Source organism: Aptenodytes forsteri, unplaced genomic scaffold, assembly GCF_000699145.1.
Source record: "Aptenodytes forsteri isolate BGI_AS27 unplaced genomic scaffold, ASM69914v1 Scaffold52, whole genome shotgun sequence".
Classification (NCBI taxonomy): Eukaryota; Metazoa; Chordata; class Aves; order Sphenisciformes; family Spheniscidae; genus Aptenodytes; species Aptenodytes forsteri.
In genome coordinates, this window is record NW_008795434.1 from 440,499 (window position 1) to 462,393 (window position 21,895).

The window sequence follows — 21,895 nt, forward strand, 5'->3', positions numbered from 1 at the left end:
AGTAGCCAGATTAAGTTCTAGTTGGGCTTTGGCCCTTCTAATTTTCTCCCTGCATAACCTCATGACATCCTTGTAGTCCTCCGAGTTGCCTGCCGAGCATGGTTCCTTGGATGCTTTTCACCTGGGTGAAAGAGGCCTCTCCCTAGCTCAGAGTCATTGTGCATCAGGCATCATTCCCATGTGACAGTTTGGATGCAGCCACCCTCTTTTAGAAGGGTGCAAGAGTTTGACAGCGAGGATGTGGATTGTTCCATGCACCTCAGGGACAGAGAACAGTTTGATTCACCCATGCAGACCCATAGCAACTTTCCTAAGCATGAGTCTCTGCCACTCGGCTGGAAGAACACCTTCTGCCCTGGGCAATGTCCATAACCAATATCCTTCCCGTGGTTGCAGAGGTGCTCAGACACAGCTGGATAGCCAACAGCCAGTGCAGACAAACAGGCATTATTTGGATGATATCTATTTCAGGAGGTGATCCCTCGCACCAGGGAAATGCTTATCACCTCTAAACTTAGGTGATATGAATCCCACTTACGTGCATTTCTGGACACAGGATAGTCACAGCAGCCTGACCCCCACCGAGGCAGCTACCTCCGCTGAGGGACTGTTTTCCTAACCAAACCCATGCTGGCATCTGTCCTTGATGTGCCCTAAACCCATGATGCCGTCTGTCACTTGTACCCAACCTCAGCTTCTGGACATGCTGCTCAGCATGTCCCACACAGGAGAGTACATGGAGGTGCATCCCAGAGCAAACAGATATTGCCGCTGTGCTGTGAGCTATCTGAGCCACCAAGTTTTCTCTGCCTTCAGCTGTGGCTGCTGGCACACTCAGTGCAGAAGGGGAGATGGCATTCAGCCCATACCTGCCTGGCCCACAGCCTTGACACAGCGTGTACAGGGCATGAATTCCTCGTCTCCCTGCAGTCCGTATGCGGTAGCATCCCACCAGCAGACGTGACCTGGCATGAGTAAATCCCAAATCCTAGTACTGGGGCAGCAGTCCGAGGGATGTGGGATGGACCATTTGCAGCAGAAACATCTCAGGAGCATCCACCAAGCCCCTTTATGGACATCAAAGATCAGAAGAATGAATTTAGCTTCCATCTGTCTTCTTCCCCAGGTAGGAGAGAAGAACAGAGGGCTGCACCAAGCCAGCTCGATGTTGTGTCTCTTACATCTGTGTGTGTCTCTGGCTGGGGAATTGCTGGGACTGGAGGCTGGACACATCTGGATGTCTGGCACTGAGAGAGCAAAATGCACACAGGGCTCTGGAAGGGGCAGGCTGGCCTGACCTAAAGGCTGTGTGGTGTCCCAGGTCTCCAAGCTGCAGCAGGGAAGATGTGCCAAGACTTTGCCTCCCTCACAAAATTCATGGGCTGCATGGGGCCACAGTGTGAACTTGTGCTTGATCACTGATGAGGGCTCAGCAGCCTGCTGTAAGATGAAGAGTTGATGTTTTGGAAAGAGGGGGGAAAAAAAAAAAGAAAAAGAAAAAAAAAGGGCAAAAAAGAAATCAGTCACAGTATGGCCTGGAGCAGCTGCATTGGAAATTCAGTCAAGCCTTTGAGCAAAAAGGCTGATGATTTGCCAGTGCGAAGGCTGCGGATCAGCAATTCGGGCTGCAGGAGCTGTTTCCTCATTCCCGTTGCAAGCAGAGCTCCCCCTGACACCAATGGAAGAGAGCTTAATGCTTCTGCAGCTTCTTACTGCTCATTGTAGCTGTCTGCTCTGAAATCTGTCTTTTCCTTTCCTCCCACCACTCCCTCTCCCGGTGAGAAATATGCACACAAAAAAGTTAGAGGTAGTCAAAACAGATAAAGCAAGGAAAGGTGAGAAGGTTTGCTGTGCATGGGGGAAACTGAGGCAGAAAGGCTGTCACCTACGCTCACTTTTCAAACTCCCAGCGATACAGATGTGGTTACCTAGAAAGCTTAGATTTGCAAAGGTATGTAGGTACCTGAACGTCTTCCGAGTCCAATACCAAATTAGTAAGGCAAGAACACTCTGAACTCCCAGCTGAGGCTGTTTTGCCTCTTGGCAAACGCTCTGCCCTGCGGGTGCTGAGCTGTGACTCCTCAGCCGAACCAGGGAGCTGAAGCTGCCGCTGCAGGGTCATGCTTATGCCAGTCAGTGCCAGGAGCTGCCTGACACTGCATGTGCTCCCAACTCCTGGCCCTACTTCTTTAAGTGCCCTTATGGGCTGCCTGAACTTGGAGTCACCTCCACATCTTATCTCCCTTCAGGCTGGCAATATTGGCCCATTCTAGGCTTGAGAAGTATGAGGAATGTGCCGTGACTGCAAGGGCAGGTGGGATATAAGGGGATTCAGATGAAGGGAGGATGTCCTCAGTGTAGTACCTTCATATGGAGATCCAGTCCATGAAGTCAGTGGACCCTAGAGCATGATGTACTTCAGTTTACAGCCTGGCATTGCTCTCTCCATCACTCTACTTCTTTTGTCCAGATCAACCTCCCTCCTTTCCCTCTCCTCAGCTCTGTCTTGAGTTTTTCAGTGGTCCAAGGGTGATGCTCTGGTTGAGGCATGCCAAGGATGATGCTACACAAAAGCATCTCCATCTGGGCCTTTCCCTTGAGTTGAGCACCAGCCTATTCAAAATTGCCTCTTGAGAAACCCTCATAGGTCTCTGGAATAATCATTCAATCTCATCAGCGAATTGAAATCTCAGAGCGTAAAAAACAGTGGCAAGTCCAAAGCGTGGGAGTCAGGATCCTGTACAGCAGAGCTGGAAAAGTCTTTTCCAGCTGGGATTGACTGACAACCTCAGGGCTGGTAAACCTATAACACATACGGGGCCATTCACCTCACATCCAGAGTTTCAGGTCCTTTGCTGACAGAGGTTGCTTCCTAGCTGCTTTACATGCATGTGGTTGCACCAAGAAAGGCAATCTGATCTTGTATCTACAGCTAAGGAGATGCTGAAGTGGCATCCCAATAGGGTTGCTTCCCACCTCTGGGAATCCATAAAAGATGGAGGCAGCTGGTACACCACTGTCTGACCACCACCTGAAAGCCAAGCCCAGCAGCCAGCAACAGCTGGGCCTTGAAATGCCTGACCGTGAGTTTGTTTGATGAATGTATTCAAAAAAGAGAGGATTTTGTGTTGTCAGGGCTGTCTTCCAAGCGGGACCTGACCTCACTGCTAAAATAGTGCCATGGCGTGGATCATGCATGCGAAAGAGCATGCTCCGGTTGGCATCTGACTGCTCAGCTGGCCTTGGGGATTCAGCGGCTGTTGTTAGCAGGATTGCTGCAAGTCAGGACTGGCACTGTGGACAGGGTGTTGGGGGTGATAGCAGCCTCCAATCTCTCCCCAGTGCTTCACAAGTATTTCCTTGGACCCTGTTCATAGCTTAGCAAAAAGCATAGCAGTTTGGGGTTACTGCTGGCCATCGCCAGTGGGCTACTGTCCACCTCGTTTCCCTCTGGGACTGGTCCAAAGTCCCAGTGTTTTCTGTGACAAGGACAAGGACATTTATTTTGGAAACTGGAATTGCTTGTCCTGAAGAGACAAATCCTTTGGTATTATTTTCCTGTACATGCAGCACTGGGGCCTCCCTTGCTGGGGTCTTGGGTCATGTAGCTGGGCCATCATGGGAGGAGAAGGGGGGAACCAGCAGTGAGAGCCCTGGTCAGCTGTAGAGGACTTAGACACCATGTTCTCTGGGATGTTGGCTTTATACAATGTTTTTTTCCACGACCTGCCTGCAAATCCTACATCTTGGGTAGCTGTAACTATTGGGTTTTTGTCAAGATTGCAGCAAAATGCTTTAGTGCCTGAGCTATTGCTTTGATAGGCACCCTCAGAGAGCATGAAGGGCTTTTCTACCCCTAGGATTTATCCATGGGGTCTAAGACTCACCAAGAAAACAGGCTATTGCATCTGCTTGGCTCCTTTCACTGCAGTACAGACACCTCTGAAGGACCTGTAACAGCAGTATGTCCCTGACCATCAGCACTTTGAGCCCAGGGGAATGCAGCTCCCAGCCCCACACACTGCTGATTGCACTCTCTGTCCCCCATAACGTTATATCCCTCACCACTGAAATCCAGCTTGATCGGTCCCATGGCTGATGTCAGTCAGCTAGGACCTGCTGAAACTGGGGACAAGGGGCTATTTTGGCTTTGGGCTGCATTTCTCGCTTCAAGCCAGGAGGACCAGCCCCATTGTAAGAGCAGTGTTCTCCTCCCTACCCCCACACCCTAAAACCATCCAGCATTATTTAGCCAGCAAAGGTTTTTAAGCACCCGATTGATCTGTAGGTAACAAATTCCCACTCTCTGATTTCAGATTCAGGACAGATCTGACTCAGGTGCGAAGGAGGGTATCACAGCCTCCAGCTCTTGAGAGATTTTTTGCAAGTCCCCCACACACACGTGCACACAGAAACCCTTCTTTGCCAGATAACACCTCCAGGGGACTCAGCCAACCACGGAGCTCTCGTCTGTTTTGCCCAGGTCTAGGCAGCGTGGTGTCCTCCCTGAAATCTGAGGCTGCCGCTTGCTGACCTCAGAGGAAAGCAATAAAACCTCTGATCATAACAAAAAGATATCACTTCTCGTGGCTGTGGGCTAAGAAAAAAGAGAGATGTTGACAATTTATGCCTCCTGATACCATGGCGGGTCATGAGTGCAGAGAAGCTAGAAGAAAATGGTTAAGCAATTAGAGATAAATATGGCAAAAATCAAGTGAGAGGAGGAGCAAGGGGGAGGCTCAGAAACTGGAGTACGTGTTGGCTCTTCACTTCTTTTTCAACTCCGTGTGACAGCTTTGTCGATGCTACTCGGGTAACAGGGACAGCAGCCCTGCACACTGCTTCCAGGAGATCGCATTAGTCAAGCATACTTGTGATATTGTATTTCTCAGCCATGTGAACTCCACTAGGCCCCATATGGCTGACCAATATCATCCTCACAAACCTACAGGGGGGAAACTGAGGCAGGAAGAAGGGAATTCCCTAACTGGACCCCAGTAGCAGAAGGGTCTGGTTTTCCTAGACAGTAACACCATCTCTTCCAGGTCAGTCATCTGAAGGGTTCAGCACATCTAACTGGACATGACCACAGGCTGATGCTGAAGGGGTTATCTCCCTGCCCTCCCCCTTCCTACCCCCTCTTCTGCATTGTGTGCGTGTAGTGTAATTCATTTGAAGACCTGACTGCATAAAGTCTGGTTATCCAATCTCATTGTTTACCCTGCTTTCAGCAGTAGTTTGGACTAGTTGAGGTCCTGAGGTCCCTTCCAACCTGAATTGTTAGAACTTATGCTCTGACAAGAAAATAACCAATCCCTTCCCCAAAAATAAGATCTTTCCATCAGAGTAGACTGCTGATCTAACTCACCCCATGGCATGCAGTCGCTAGGTACAATGCAGGGGATGAGGGACCGAATAACTGCCTTTCAGCATAGTCACCTCAGATGAACTGTGGCATCAACTCACTCCTTGAATCTCAAAGCATTTGGCATCAGGAGAGGGATCTGATTGCTTGGGATGTTCTGTCCTCTCTTTATTCTTCTGCAAGCTTGGGAGCCTTGGAAAGATGAGTGCAATGCTACCATCACCTACTGACAGTAGTACTGAAATTGCTCTTAAAGGATCTCTTGTAGATGGCAACCCATGATGGTAGCTGCTGTACATATACAAGGAAAATTGATGGTTGAAGCAGGTGAGACAGGTGAACCCAAATCCCTCCTCCAGACTGTCCTGTGAGTGACAACCATTGTTACTGAAAGCAGAATAATTTTACCTTCGCGAAATGACACTGCGGAGCTGGCCATGCTGTCAGCTCCAGAGCATCATCATCAGCGGAAACGAGCAGGGAGGTTGTACAGAGGATGAGACCTGACCCACCACACTACTCCATGAGGTTATTAACTGGTCTCCGGATCCAGTCTGGATGCCATCGGTCCTGTAGGATGGGTACAGTGCAGAGGGCCGTGTGCCACCTGCCATTGCCAGTAACACCATACTGGTCAGGTTGATTTAGCCCACTAACCTGGGCATTACGGAAGAGAACTCAGGGCTGCTTGGTGAGCTTCATCCAGCCCTGGCAGGGAGGGGGTCAGGAGAGGAGAGGTGTCTGCACTGTTAAAGGTCCAGGCTCAAACCCTCGCATGCTGCATGGTACTTGCATGATGATTGGTGGCAGACAGTAAAGTGGGGACTGATGTGACTTACAGGGGACATAGATCAGCTTTTTTAGGCCAAATTCACCCCAGGCTTCTTGTACAGTCAGTAGAAACGTAACCAATACAACTAGCAGAGTCCAGAGCATGATTCTTCTCATCCTGGTGTCAAAGTCCTAATGCAGAGCAGAACAGCAGCTCCCTGAAAGTGCTTATTTCTCTCCTCTTCTTCTAAAGAGGCCCTGAGTGTCAAGTTCCAGTGACACATCTGCATTTTAGATGCTTCAGGTTAGGTGAGATGTCACCAACCCTTATCACTCCATGCCTCAGTTCCCAGCAGTTGGGGGTAGTAGGGGCACTGCTCTACCGTAAACGAATGCGGAGCAGCTCAGAGATGTTCTTATCAAGACCTTTCCATCAGTCACTGGATCCAAAACCTTTATCCTGAAATACAAATTCTGGCACGGTCTTGGCAAGGGAGAGTGGCTGTGCCTTTGGGCATGGCTGGAAAGCCAGAGCAGCCTGACATCTGACTGTCCATGCATCTTGCTGGGGAAACAAAGCGTGGCTTGCTGGGGATATCTGATTTTCTTACCTCTGCACTGCTCAGAAAAATTGGGATTCATAGAATCATAGAATCATTGAGGTTGGAAAAGACCTCTAAGATCATCGAGTCCAACCGTCGACCCAACACCACCATGCCCACTAAACCATGTCCCTAAGTGCCTCATCTACTCGTCTTTTAAATACCTCCAGGGATGGGGACTCAACCACTTCCCTGGGCAGCCTGGTCCAATGTTTAACCACTCTTTCAGTAAAGAAATTTTTCCTTACATCCAATCTAAACCTCCCCTGGCACAACTTGAGGCCGTTTCCTCTCGTCCTGTCGCTTGTTCCTTGGGAGAAGAGACCGACCCCCACCTCGCTACAACCTCCTTTCAGGTAGTTGTAGAGAGCGATTCTTGTCACTTTTGTGGCAAATAATAGGAAGAATAAGATTTTCCCTCTACAGCTGCAGCTGGGGGGAATTTAATGATGTTATAGTCAACATTTTAATTACTATTCCACAAGCAATATAGGAAAAGCTTGTTTTGGCTTGATTTGAAAGAAAAACAAAGATATTTGTATGTGTAGGGTTGGACAGGTATATACAGTATTTGTTATTTCTATATATGAATCTGTATTTTGTCTAATTTTGTCTAATTTTTAGCATCTAAAGACTGCTGAGGTGTAACAGTGGCACACCAATTATTAGTACTCATGGACCAAAGTCACCAGAATGCTTTTTGCTCGTATTACTATTTAATGACAGGTAACTAATTCTTACTACTTATTAGCAGGTGTTTACTTGTAGACCTTTCTTTTAATTGTTGTCTTAAATGGCTTTCAGTTAGAGACTCCAGTGGGAGTCTTTCGTTCTTCAGCATTAATGGTATTGACATGGTTTCAGACAAGCAACGGTAGTCAGTTGTGAAATGGAGAGAATCCCATTTCTGTGCAGTTTGGAGAGCTGAGTAAAGGCTGTTGGGATCCTCCTCCCAAGCACGCTCCCACAGGGCATATTGTGCTTCATAACCCCCAGCTCTTTTGCTGCAGGTTTGAGAAATAAAAGTAAAAAGTACTCTTTTTCTAGAGCTTTAATCTCATGATTTGATATAGATCTTTCTCCTGCACTTCTTATAAGTACTTTCCACCGTGGGAGGATAACAAGGGAATATGTGTCAGAGTGCGTTAAGACAGCTCTGTTTGCATCCTTGGCCCAGCTGACTGCAACCATCTGTCTTGTCTGAGGACAACTCTGAGTACTTGAGTAAAAGACTGAACTCCAACTCCCTCGTCCAGGGAGGGTATTCCTAGAAAGGCTTTAAAAAAGAATCAGTGCCTAAAGCTTCGAGAACCAGGAGAGAAAACTAAAAGAGGGAGTTGTTTTTGAGAGGTGCAGGAGAACTGGGGAGACAAAGGGGAAGGAGTTGGACTTTCCCATGAAGAATCAAGAAAAATGCATCCCTTCTGTTGCTCTGTCCAAGTGACATTATCTGTCACATAACTGCAACAGACTTTCCTTAGACAATTTAAGGACCGCAGGGTCTGTACTCAGATGATCCTCCTTGCATCTGTGGTAGGAGCATGGGAAGGAGAAAAGAGGTGTCCATTTTCACAAGAGAACCCCTTCTGTGGCCTTTTGGACTCTTGTTTTGCAAATGTAAAAGGAAAAAGAAATGGCAGAAATCAAACCTCATAGCCCTGATAGTTGTGAAACAATCATTGCAGACAGCAAGGTGTGAAACCAAAACAAACCACCTGCTTTCAAAGAATGAGGGGAAAAGAGAAAGAGAGAAGCCAGCATTGTAGCTAGGCTCACACGCTGAGAAATGGGGGGGTCTTACAGCACACTTCTTTGTATCATCCCTTGAAGATGAGAGAAAGGTACGGGTGTGAGCCAAGACAAATCAAAACCTAATGTCAGAGTGACCTCTGCTTTCTTTTATGGTCCTCCCGATATTTCAACCAGTGGGGCACAGATACAGGGCTCCATCAGCAGCAAACGAGGGGACCCCAAGTCACAGGAGGGTCAAGCATCATGTTCAGCTGCCAAGTAGGCACCAAGGAGCAATCTTGCATCCCTCTGGCAGCTCAGAGAGCACAGAACTGCTTTTCTAGCTGGGGTTTAAGACTGCAGCCCCTGCCTTGGTCTAGACAAAGAGGACAGTCCTTGGGTTGCGTTGATCTCAAGCTTGGACACCCAGTTGAGACGTTCAGGCTAGGGTTTGTCTCATCTCACATGAGAGATCTGGAGACATGTGGATGCCTCCAGCTGAGCAAGTCCTTCTCTGGAACCACTGTAGTCAGAGGGGAGAACTGGCAGTTTCAGGGTATGATTCATCCGAATATTTTAGACATTAGTTTTAGGTTGGGATTAATCATTCCTGACTACAGTAAACCTGTTGCACAAGTGCGGAGTGTGATGTGTGTTATTTATGATCCAAGAATATAACTCAAATCAGTACTGATCACTGCTGACCTTTCTACACCAGCTCCATCTTCTAATCACTGGGAAGACCACCTCTGCTTGGGCAGCGCTGATAAGCAGTTGTGGCAATTTTTCTCCTTGCTTGGAAGGATCTTTTTTCATAGCTCAGCCTCTTGAGTTACACCTCATTTGCTCCAGGGGTGTAAAGCAGGAAAGCAGGCAATTGTTTTGGCGAGGCAGAAATTCTAAAACTCCAGGTCTGGGAAATGCACCATAAATGTCAGTTCTCCTTGATAAATGATATGTGCTGACTGTAAATCGTGAGATCACTTAGTAATAGAGGCATTAGCATGCCAGGATGGCTAAGGAAGGAGATCCATACAGGTAATCAGCTTGAAGAGTTTGGAAGTGACAAGGGTGATAAAGGTCCTCTTCTACTGCTGTCATGGTATCACTCCATCCCAAAGAAATTTTTTGCCATATGGTCATAAATGCAGTGGACATCTGTGTTCGAATCAGTTAATTTCCCTTGGCAGGAGTTGTCATGAGTCTGCAAGTTGTGCTTTGTCCAGGCAGATTTTCTGCCCACGCTTCTTGTGCTGCTGGAAGCATGAGGCTTCCCCAAGGCAAAGTGAGAGCAAATGGGGTTGGAAGGGCATCAAGGAGACCAGCTCAGCCTGTACTGTTCCCCAAGAAACAGTGACAGGATGCGACAGTCCAAATCCTGCCCAGCATCTTTCCAGGCCAACATTCCCTCTTTCCATTCCCTGGTGTTTTTCTTATTACAGCTGTCATGGGAGAACCGTGCTGAGACATGGACTCTTATACATGGGCAGAGAGGATGGATTTCTGATTGAGGGTAGGCGTGTGTCCTTCTCCTTACAGGGCAATGAGGCACTGAGAAACAGGAAGGCAAGCTCCTCAAAAAGTGTGTAGACATCTCCTAGACATGGGAGATTGGGGTCTGAGGGTAGGATGAAGAGCAGGGACCAGCCAGCCTGGTGAGGGCAGCCGTGGGAAGCGCTGAGACAACCCTGAACACAGCGTGAGGTTATTCAGCTTTCTGTAGCTGCAGCGCAGGTCCCCGAGCCTGGCTAGCCGGAGCAGAGACATCCTGCTGTTCTGGAGCAGGCGGTGGTTTGGGTGATGTGGTCAAGGGATTAAGGCAAAACCACCAACTTCATTTACCCTCTGGGAGGCTGGGAAAAGCAGGTAGAGGGCAGAGCAGCTTGTGCGCTAATCTCTCGGTGCTTCCACAGCTTGTGGCCAGAGTCCTATTTCATCAGGATCCAACCAGCTCTTCCTTCCCCTTCACATCAACTCCTTCTCCCCCACCCCACCCCACCATCTGGGTGCCTCTTGGGTCTCCTCTTCCTTTCACCCTTCTGTCTTCACACCCTCTTGATTTGATTGTCCCATTCTGGTGTTTATAAGCTCAGACTTTAAAAGGAGTAAGACATCTCATGAGGTTGATTCCCATCCTCTGTAAGTGGGATGGGATGAGGGACAGACACACACGTAGGTTCACGTGGCAGGACAGCAATGCAGAGTGCTGAGCTCAGCACCCACCTGCCTGAGCTCTCAATTCTGAATTCCTGCTATCGTTGCAACATCACTATGGGTGATATTTGGCAAGGGGAGAGAGAGATGGGTGCTTGTCCATCATGGGGCACAGCAGAGCTCAGGGATAGGAACAGGAGCTCTTGCAAGGCTCCCGTCTGGTCCCACGACAAGCAGGTATATCTGATGCTTAGCCCCACCGAGACTTATGCTTTGGTGCTGTCGTACCCCCCCACCCCCAAGTTTGCATGCACTGAGCAAAGCATCTGCAGCCGGCCGAGGGGAAGAGACATCAGTCCGGCTGCAGCAGCCCACGTGAGAGCTACAGACCCAGCAGCAGAGGGGGCTTCAAATCTGCTTTCTCGTGCCTGGACCTGGCCTGTCCATGAGTCCAGGGTCTCCTGCTATGAAACGACCTTCCTCCCCCTACCCTCTTTGCCACTCCAGTGTCCTGAGCAAACCGCAGCTCCATAGCTTTTGCGATTAGCTGCTGGCAGTGGATCGTGCCTCTGCTGCCTTTGCTACTGTATCTCTGGCTGGGCCAACTGGCACTTTGGCTTTATTTATTTTTAAATCTTTCCAGCATTAACCTGAAAGGAAATAGATTTCAAACCACATTTTTTTTTTTTCCTTTAATGTTGGAAATAATGCCTATTCAGTTAAACCAAATCCCTCAGGGATGAACAGGCACCATTCCCTGCTCTCTCCCTGCCCCCCCCCCCACTTAACTCCTCTTTGCCACAAATTGCCCCCAATGGATTTTTTTTGTTGGTGGTGGTTTTGTATGTTTTTTATGCCAGGGCACTGATAACGTGCAGGCAGGCAGAGAGTAAGAAACACAGAGGCAGCAGGAAATTAAGAAAGGGAATTAGATTATTTGGGCAGTGGGCAAATCCGGCATTGCCCAAATTAGAAGAGAATAAACACCGTTTATCTGTATTTACTCTGCTCTGTCTCTCCACGAGGGAGATGCTGTAAGCCGTCACCGAAATAGGAGGTGCCAGACCCTCACAGCCCAAGCACAAGTCGAGAGCAGCTTTTAGGGGGTGAGGGATGTGTTTTGCCAGCTTCCAGAGTCAAGTGGTGGCGGCACGATCTCCTTCTGAACCCAGCAAGGAGTTTTGCTTGCCAGGGAGCAGGTGTCCTGAGTGACTGCAAAAGCCGGCATGCAAATCCAGCAAATCGCAAGCATACTTGTATTTCTTCTGTGAAATACAGCCAGACACGGGGCACAGTTAATCACCATTTGAGTTGCAGCCTGGCAGATCCTACTTTGCTGTAGGACTGGCAGCAGACCTAGTAATGGAGATTGCACAGGGTACATTTTGTCCAAGACAGCACATACAAATCCCTGGGCCTTCCATACTTGCCAGGGTTCATATGGACCTGAGTGAACCAGCAGGGCCCAGTGGCCAGGAGATGCCGGGTTTGTACAAACATTTGCTTGCAGGAAAACAGAGAAGACGAACTAGATATCTAAACCCAATCACAAAATAATCGAAAGAATCCATCCTCTCTCATCTAAAGGAAGCCAATTCCATTTATAAAAAACAGGGGTCAGGATCTCAATTCTACACCATCCCATGTTGCCACCCCACTACTGACCAACCTCATGCAATGCCTCGTGTTCCCAACCACCTCCACCCTGCCACCTTTTCCCGCTTCTGAGCAATTCCCCGTCACCACGAGCTCCTGACTGACCCAGTTTTGTCTCAGCCCATGGTGAAGACTACCTCAGCTCCTTGCCAAAGGCAGCTGAATCCCTACTCTGTGGCATTATTTAGTTGTGCCACCTTGTCTGCATGCCTAGCGTCAATACCGCGTTGTCTTCAGCCCAGCCTGATGCTCTGATATCAGTAGAGGTATGCTCACCTATGGCAGTTGCAGGTCTGATGTTAGATTAGACTTTGTTAGATTAATCTCCTAATTCTAACAGCTATCTTGAGCCTTCCAGAGTTTAGGAGAGGGGTTGCTCCATCAGCAAGGCTGGAACGAAGCTCTAATTTCATTTCCTTCCCGCTCATGCCCTCAGCTCAACTGCAGTCTCTGTTGCAGGAAAAGGACTTGGTTTATGACCTTATATCGCTTGGTTTGGTGTTTCAGCTAGACCCTTCACCCAGCTCGCCTAAGGCACTGTTAAAGGAAAACCTTAGAAAAGTTTTGTCACGCTCCCCAAAGCTGACTAACTGTTGGTCTCTGTGTCCCCACCCCACCCCAGTCCACCAGGTTCACTCCTCACAAAAAGGCAGCACTATGACCACCCTTCCAGAGGCGATCACCAAAATCAGCAGTGCCGGTTTGGGGTGCGACCTGCACGGCCGGCTCCACCTATGTCCCACCCCGTTCCCACACCCTTGGGACCCACCTCACTTTTCCCTCCATATCACCAGCACCGATGCTTTCATTTTCACATTTCCCTTCTTCCCTTCTTTCTCCTGAGCTCCCTCCTGCCTGCACCCCCTTTCTGCCTCACACCAGCGATTATCTGGTCTACTGCTGTCCAAGATGGTGATCACCAGCAGTCCCTTGCCTTGGACCCATCGAGTGGCTGTGATGCTCTCGACCCTGACCAAGGAATCTGTTTGCCTTTAGCTATTTTTTGAGCCGCTGCCAGGGAAGTTTCACAAAAAGGATAGTGTTATTTCTGAAAATGAGTCCCATAAACAAGGATGAATATGACCTCCCCGTTGAGGTTTGGGGTTTACTTTAGTGGCTGGGAGATCAGCCAATGAAATGGAAATACCAGAAAACATGATCATAATTGCCCCACGGCCTCCTCCGGGGGCAAGGGAAAGGGGGAAAAAAAGCTGAACCAAAACTGATTTAACAGCCTCTGGATAGCATTGTCATTTCACCCTTCCCTGCTTGGCCTGCCTCCTGCTCTGTATTTCTGCTTTCTCTGAACAAGGGGGAGAAAAAAAAAAAAACATTCCTAGATCTTTTCCCCACAAGGAACTTTTTTTTTTTTCTTTTCCCCCCTGGCAAAAAACAGTGCTGGGAAGCCGAGAGGTGATAAACATTGAGAAAGAGCAGCAGATGGGTTTTGATTGCAAAACTGGGGAGGCCAGGATGAAGCCCCCATCCCTTCCAGCTGCACCTAGTCTGCAACAGCAGTGAAGGGCAAATCTGTTCTTCTGCACCTACCTGTGTAGTGCCCAGCCTGTCTGCATCCCTTGGGCTTGTATAAATTTGATGCCAAGTAAGCTCAGTGCAGGAATTTATGCTGAAGCAAGTTAGGGAGGGCTCATGAAAAGGGATTTGCTGTCAGCTCTTTTAGAGTGATTAACTTCTGCAGGGGCACGATGACCTCATACTTCCAAATAGTTGGACTGGGAGATGTACCTGTCTGTGACACTATTTCTGACTTCCCTCAGATGCTTCTCTTGCCGCCAGAGCTCATGCCAGCAAAAGCTCTGCTCCTAAACTCCACAGATCTTCTCAGTGCTGCTAACATGAGCAATTACTGCAGTCGCCAGCTGCCCAAAGGAAAAAAAAAAAGGGAAAAAAAAAATCCCCACAGCTGATCTGATTTATTTTAGGTGGTGGTTTGAGGATGGAATGAATTTCAGCTGATCTGTGTATCTAAATACTCAGTGACTATAAGTGGAACTCTGGATGAATACCTCAGATTGGTAAATCTCATCCTGGCTGTCCCCAGTTGGCCAGCAAGGCAGGTATTATGCTGGCAAGCACGTATGATGTTTGTTCCTTTCCGTTGGCTAATGACCGTCTGCAGGATGAGACGTGTTGGGCTGCAAATGGGTGGGCTCATAGCAGAGGTTCTTGGTAAAAGATGAGTGAAATGTTGAATATGCACATCCTGGTGAGTTGTGGCTGCGGTGCTCACTTGGATGAAGCACTTCTAGCACCTCTTACCTACTTCTTCATAATCCTGAAAAGCAGGTTCAGGGAATACACAGAGTAGATTGTGTTGAGCATGTCAAACTGGACCATACCCTGAATGTACACATATGTTCCTGGATGCTCAGCAGAAAAATAGAGAGCCTATAGATATATACGAAAATAGGCTTATTCATGAACAGTCAATCTTCTGTCCTAACAGACCATCCCCAGGAGCTGCCAGTTGAGGATGTTTAGAGAAAGAGACAGCTCTTATGGTTGTCACCTTCCAGCTTTTGGTGATCAGCAGTTTAAGACCTTCCTGCACCAGAAACGTGCTGAGTGCAGACCTTCCTGCATCAGAAATAGGCTACGGTGTTTAACAGCTACTGATGGATTTGTTCTTTATTAATTTGTCTAATCCTATTTTGAATCCACTGATGTGATTTGCTTACGTGCATTGTCCTGTTTCTTTTAGACCTTGTTCCCTTCATCTTGCGCCTCCCAGGTCTCAAATTCTGCAAAGTTGTCACTAATTAGCCCCCTTTCTCTGCACCACCCGGTATCTTACAGACACCTCTCACACCAGTATCTCCAGCCCCATCTGTCTCCCAACCCAAGGGATCCAAATCCACTCCAAAGCAGTGGCTGCTTCACCAGCAGTAGCTCCCACCTGCTCTGAACTCCTGCAGCCCATACCTCAGCACTTCCGAAAATGAAGCCACTTATTTCGCTGCCTGAGGATATTCAGATCCCACGAAGTTGGCATACGCAACTGCTAATGATTTTAGCAAGGCCGTCCCACAGTATTTTTGGATCAGGTGTGGAGATTGTTTGTCTAAGAGAAAGTTTTGCCAAGCCAGATCCAAACGTGTCTAATACCGTGAGTGCATCTGTGTTGCAAATAAAATGTTCCTGTGGATTTCTTTTAACCTTTGACAGCCAGGATGGAAAGATGAGTAGGGCAGCATTGTCTTAAGATCAGAAGACCCAGAGCAAGAAAATCGGATGCATAAGAAAAAGTGGTATTGAACAGTTAAAAGTGCTCCAGCAGCTGACAGGTCCAAAGCTGCTCTACGGTTTCCAGCTGTGGGTGTCCGCCCTGTCCTACCTACTGTCCCTTGAACCCAAAGCTGAGCCATTTCAGTGTCTGATCTGCCAGCATACTGCTCAATCCTTTGTCCCTGGAGAGTTTTCAGCCTGGCTGACACATCGAAATGTCTCAGCAAGGGGTTTGGCAAGGGATGGAGGCAAGGGATGGAAAGTGGGGTTGGGACAGGGGGGAACGACAAGTTCAGAACCACCAGCTATCAGCCCAGTTTTACTTAGGTGTTTAATGGGAGTTATTCAGCCGCAAAGGAGCAGCACTGCCAGACTGCGTAGTTTTCCTACAAGTCTCTTGAGAATAGGCGTCTCTTTCAAGTCACAGAATTTAATGAAAATCTCTATTCTTACTCATATATGAGTTTACATACACGTTTCAGCCTCCTTGACCAAGGAGAAACACAGAAAGACATGTCCTAAACATATCTCTTAGCATTTAAACCAGTTTTGGGGGAGGGGAGAGAATGGGGAGTTGTTGGGGTTTTTTTAATGGTCTGGCAGGTTTTGGAAATTTAAGACCGGTAACCAGGGCTCAGGAAAGCTGAAAACCTGGGTTGAGTTCAGAGCTCTGCCCCAGCCATTCTGCCCAGCTCTGGGCACGGTGCTCGGTGATTTATCTCCCTTTCTGGGAAGTAAAATTTATTTTCTGTGCCTGGCCTGGGGAGCATAGGTCCCTCTGGCTGGGAGCTGCCCTACTCTCAGAGCACGCTAAAGGAGCCTGAGGACTAAGCGTGCAAGGGATGAATCATTTGAAATGCCTGAGATCAGATTCTACTCTGGCCACTATAAATCCAGACTAACTCCTCCAGCTTTGATGGAATCACTCAGGGTTTGTGCAGATATAAATGACAGCAGGATTTGACCCAGAGGTTTTATGTTTCCAATGAAAGAGTTGAAATGCGGGATGTTGCCTTAAATGTGGACAGGCCAAACATCTGGAAAGGGGTGGCTTAGATTTGCATTAACATTAACATGGTTTTGAAACCAACTCCCACTTCTGAAGGATTTTTAGCGTGGATTTTTTCCAAGGACATGAAAAATTAACTTCTGTTTTACTCGGAATCCCCTTATCAGATCTAGCTACCCATCTGCATGTCCCTTACCACACCAGCTGTCAAACATCCACCGTTCCTCTCCATAGGAGCACACTGGGAAATTGAATCTGAGTTTACTTCTAAGCTAGATCTCATTAACGCTCATTATGTCATTTGTAGTAAGTCTTGCTCGAGAACTGATTGGCCGTCAGCTGGTTTATCTTACTTGCTTTCCAAAATGAATTAACTTAAAATAGTGACAGAATGTTAATTCTGAATAGCAGTGGTTTTGGGGAGTACAACGAAATGTCATAATCCCCCTCCAGTCTGTGCTTCAGAGGGATTGGTATGAGCAGCCACCTCCATGGGCAGGCTCTGCAACCTTCCGACAGGTTTCCTTCTCATCTGCAGATCACTACTGGCTTCACAAGGTTTTGTATCCTTCCATTTGCCTGCCTGTGCTATGCACTGAGGTTTAGGTCTGCTCCATCCATCAGGATGTGGAGCGCTACCCTAGGTTTTGCATTACAGGTTTACAGTGGCCTGTCTCACCAGCACAGTCAATATAAGTAAAAAAAAAAAAAAAAGATGTTGCTTTGTATAAAACAGTACCGCAGCCCTTCTTGCTTACGTTTTACTTTTACGAGTGAGGGCGTGCTAAGTTCTGTACAAATCCAGAGAGAGGCGACATCTGTTCTCATTGCATTTATAGTCTGATTAATCAAGACAGACAAATATTAGGGAAACAGAGGCAATGAGAAGAGCAGTGATTTATCCCAACTTACTACATCACTTAATTCTCTCAGGCTAGTGCCTTACCAACGTCCTTAATTCAGAGGCCCGATAAGGTCTTACACGTGGCTCTTCTGCGCTTTGAACCAGCTTTGGGGTGATCTTGTGGATGAGGATCCCTCCCAGTCCCGACCTCCCAGAGACTCTTCTGCCATGACTGGCAGAGTACCAAGGATGGACCCAAACCTCAAAGGTTTCACAAGGGTGGTCAGATCCTGCAGGTCAGAGCCTGCAAGGGAGGCTCGCCAGTAGATGGACATAGTCCACAACTTTCCTCACCCCCTTCTATGCTGCAAATCACAAAGCACCTACAGGGTACGATCTGCATCACCCATTCAAATCTAGGGCAGAAAATGAATGTAGGAGAAGGTTAAGTATACTGTTCTTTTAGGGGAAAAAAGCCGGAAAGAACAAAGACGGTATCACCGCAGTGCAGCTGGCATGGGTACAGTGAAATTTCCATCCATTCCTGCCAAACTGACCTGGGAGAAAGTTCCTCCTAATCTCAGACTTCATCTGGCAGTGGGACTGGTCCTGGATGTCTGAGCAGGACACACGAGCTAAGTACCCAAGAGGCACGGCAGAAAATTAAAGCAGCCGCATTGCATTAGATCAAAGCTCTATACGCTATAACAACCAAAGCATTCGTAGAACAAGCATTCCCCACGGTTGTACCCCCGGCTTCCCAAGGCCAGCCATGCCTGACGGGAACGTGCCAGCTTCATGAAGCAAGATTATTTTTTTGTTATGACCAGCAAGTGCCTTTGAGGGCTGAGTATCACCATGTATCAGTAAGCAGCAAACAGAGGAGGGTAAAACAGGCCCTGGGTAAAGCACCCTCCCTGTCCCCCCTCTTCTTGTCCCTTGACCTCTGGAGACCTTACAGGAGGAGAAATCTAATCTTCCCAGGATGATGCTCACAGACTCTTTTCCCTGAGCCTTCAGTCTTTGGGGGGCAGATGCTGTCAGCTCACAGCCCTGCCTAAGGCAGCCCCCTCTGCCCATGTTCTTGGACTTAGGTAGGACGTTTATAGAGCCTGACGCTATGTGGCTAAAGGCCTGCATGCAGAGATGGAAATAGCACTGCATTGATGATGGCAGGTTGCAATTCTTAAGAGGAGAGGAGTCCTTGGTACAATATTATTCACTAGGATTTTTTTTTCCTCTTGGATGGTAGCCTCATCCCTGCGAGCTGGGGCACGCCACTCCAGAAATTGCTACCTTCCTGTGTGTGCATGTGTATGATGTGAGCAATTGCAGTGTGCGCTTCCTTTGCCATGTATGCAGGTGATTCCACGTGGCATCTTGTAAGAGGTGTTGCTTGGGACACTAATAGCTGAACCAACTGAGGTACACAGAGCAAGGCTGGTGGAGGAAACTGCTGAGGCAAAGGAGATTTTGCATTCAGATCACCTGCATTATCTAGGAAGTTTGTGTCCTGCTGCTCTTCGCATGCTGAGGTTTAACCTCATTTCTCCCCATCGCTGCAGGTGGATGCTGATGATGTCATCACCAAAGAGGAGCAGATCTTCCTACTGCTAAAAGCCAAAGCTAAGTGCGAACGACACCTGAAAGCCAAGGTGCCCAAGGTGCATGGTGAGTGTTCCCACAGCAACCCAGACTGCATGGCTGGGGCTGGGCCCCTCTCTGCTCAACCCCAGCCCTCCCCCTCAGTCCCATACGCAGAGCTCAGAGCATGTGAGGGAGGCAGCTGAAGAAGGCCCAACATATTGGTTTTTCAGGTTAGGCTATGGGGAAGATCTTTCAGCGCAAGGTGTTAGAAAGCAAAGTTGTCACAGCCTCTTTCTCCTGCTCCAGAACTCCAGGTGCCGAGGGGTCAGGAGGATGCAAGAGTCACGGTCCTGGGCTTACAGCCCTTATCACTATACCCAAAGCCCAGGCAATGCACGGGAGATAACATCACCAGGCAAAGCATGGGAGATAGCATCAACCATCCATTCTCCCAAGATCCTTTGCAGCAAGACACCAGTGGTTTGGGAAACAAAGCATCCTTCCAAGACCCCTTCTCTGTTTCCCTCTGACATACTCTCTCTATATATTCTCCTGAAATGGGCCCAAGCTCAGCTAAGCCTCTTTCTTCCACTTCCTTTGTGTTTTGGGCTGCAGAATCACTACCAGATGTAGGGCTGGAGGAAGAAGGAAGGGAGAAAGCTTTCTCATGTGGGTAGCAAAGTAATCATCCCCCATTGGTTTCTTTCATCAGTTTCTCATGTGTTAATTATTGGCACTGGGGCTGTATGCTGAGGCACCCTGCATCCACCCAGCTAGTCCTGGGTGGGCGTCCTGTCCCATCTTCCTCTATTGCTGCGAGAAGGGGACAAGCCAGAATGTTTCCCACCTTCACCGTTGCATCTCAGAGATCTCGATTCCCACAGCCAGCACTGTGGGAGTACCTGGAGACATCATCAGCAGAGGGAATGGTACCCAAAGCCAGCTGTGATTTTAAAGCAGAGTTGCCTCCCTACCTGGTGTCCCTCTCCTGTTGGAAATGACAGCAAGGGGCCATAAAAGCCCAGCTTTCATTTTATTCCAGGCCTCTGGCTTTACATCAGCCAAAACCTCAAGCCACATCCTCTGTTGCTTCTTTGTCCTGTTCACCCAATGCCCAATTAACACCTCATTAAAAAACACATGTGCAGAGGCATTTCCTTCTGTTGTACTATAGACTATCTGCCTACCTTGGGATCTGGTGATATCAACCAGCTGGTCTTGCTCTCACACCCTATTTTCTAACACTTCTCTATGAGACTGTCAGCATTTAGTATCCATCTCTCTCCTTAATTGTCACCAGCAGTGTTGGTAGGGTTGGGGAGATGCGTATGACTGATAAGCAGACTTTGGGCTCTTTACCATGGTCAGTTTGGTGGAGCAAAGGAATAAAATCACAGGGCTTTGCAAACATGCCCTTGGTCCTGTTTTGAGACCTGGTTCTGCGACTGAGGCCAGCATTAGCTCTGCCATTGACTGGAACAGAAAGAAATCTAATACATTGTCATTTAGATATCTCATGGAACCAAGTCCTGGCTTTGGAAAAAGCTATTCTGAGCTGCTTGGGCAATAAAACTCAGGCTCACTGCTCCATCCTCTATAGCAAATCTCTGTCCAATCCCAAAGAGTACAGCCAGGAGGAGGAATCATCTTGATGTCAATACTCACAGCAATATATTCAAGGCTTTAAAGACTCAAGGCAATCATTAGCAATAGGTAGTTAGATCAAATTAATCGCAAGAAGTCCACTAATCCAAAGACAGAATGAATTCTGATTTAACCTTTCCCAAGAAACGTTTTCCTAAGATGCTGTGGAAGAACCTCCAGTGGCAGCACGTCTGTAACACCCCAGAAAATCACTCTAGCACTTCACAAACAAGGCAGCGAGTTGCCAGACCATCTCTGAGATGGCCTAAAGAGTCGGTGGTTGCAGGCAGAGGATTTTGCAATTTGGAAAAGATCTTCCCACTTTGCAGACGAGGTCCCATCCACAGATTTTTAGACTACAGATGCCCTTGGACACATTAAATGATAACGTTACGGGGTATTTGCGAACAGACTAACTCAATCTCCATTTTGCAGTGTGTCTGCTCCTTCATGCTGCAGGAGTCGAAGGAGGTGGATAGTTTTCAATCCTCTTGTGGGGTGAGGGGTGACAGAACAGAAGGCTGTAATCTGCACTGTGTTAGCTTTAATGCAATTAATTGCTTGGCTAAGGCTCAGAAGCGTAGTTTTTGCATAAAGGCTTCAGAGCCCGGGGTGAAAAGTGGTTAGGTCCAGTCCTTTCCTCCTTTGATGATACAGAAACTGGGGCCTGGTTTCTATTTGTGATAATCACCCAAGGACGTATGGGTCTGTGCCCTTCTCAGCCAGATGGAGGACCTCATCCCATTGCCTCTTCCCTCAGTACAGATTCAAAAGAAAAACCCTGGGAAGGGCAACATGGTCTTCACAATTAAGATGCACCAGCCCCCACTTGCAGACAATATTTATGGGGGCAAAGTGGTTGTGACTTGGAGCAATATAAATCCTGGGTGGTCACCCCAAGCCTTCAGGCAGTATCCTGTGATACCACACAGAGTATTTCTGAGAAGCACCCACTTGGGTGGCAGGAGGACTCTTCTAACAGCCATGGAGGACTTGGGTTGTGTTACCACCCTGCCAGGTCCCCTATTTGTCTTGTCTCTGGATTTTTAGAGCTGTAGGACAAAGTTGTCCCTCATGATGCATTTGTATTGAGTGGTGAAACATTGGAACAGGCTGCCCAGGGAAGTGGTGGAGTCCCCATCCCTGGAGGTATTTAAAAGACGAGTAGATGAGGCGCTGAGGGACATGGTTTAGTGGGCATGGTGGTGTTGGGTTGACGGTTGGACTCGATGATCTTAGAGGTCTTTTCCAACCTCAATGATTCTATGATTCTATTTTGGCACTGC

At 48.1% G+C, this 21,895-nt stretch overlaps 1 protein-coding gene across 1 annotated transcript in view; it reads left to right on the forward strand.

The window, feature by feature from the left end:
• Window positions 1-21,895, forward strand: part of PTH1R (parathyroid hormone 1 receptor) — a 129,314-nt gene that overhangs the window by 48,869 nt on the left and 58,550 nt on the right. The window contains exon 2 of the mRNA XM_009281023.1: window positions 18,944-19,049. Within this exon, the coding sequence (XP_009279298.1) occupies window positions 18,944-19,049 (106 nt within the window). The remainder of the gene's footprint in view (window positions 1-18,943; window positions 19,050-21,895) is intronic.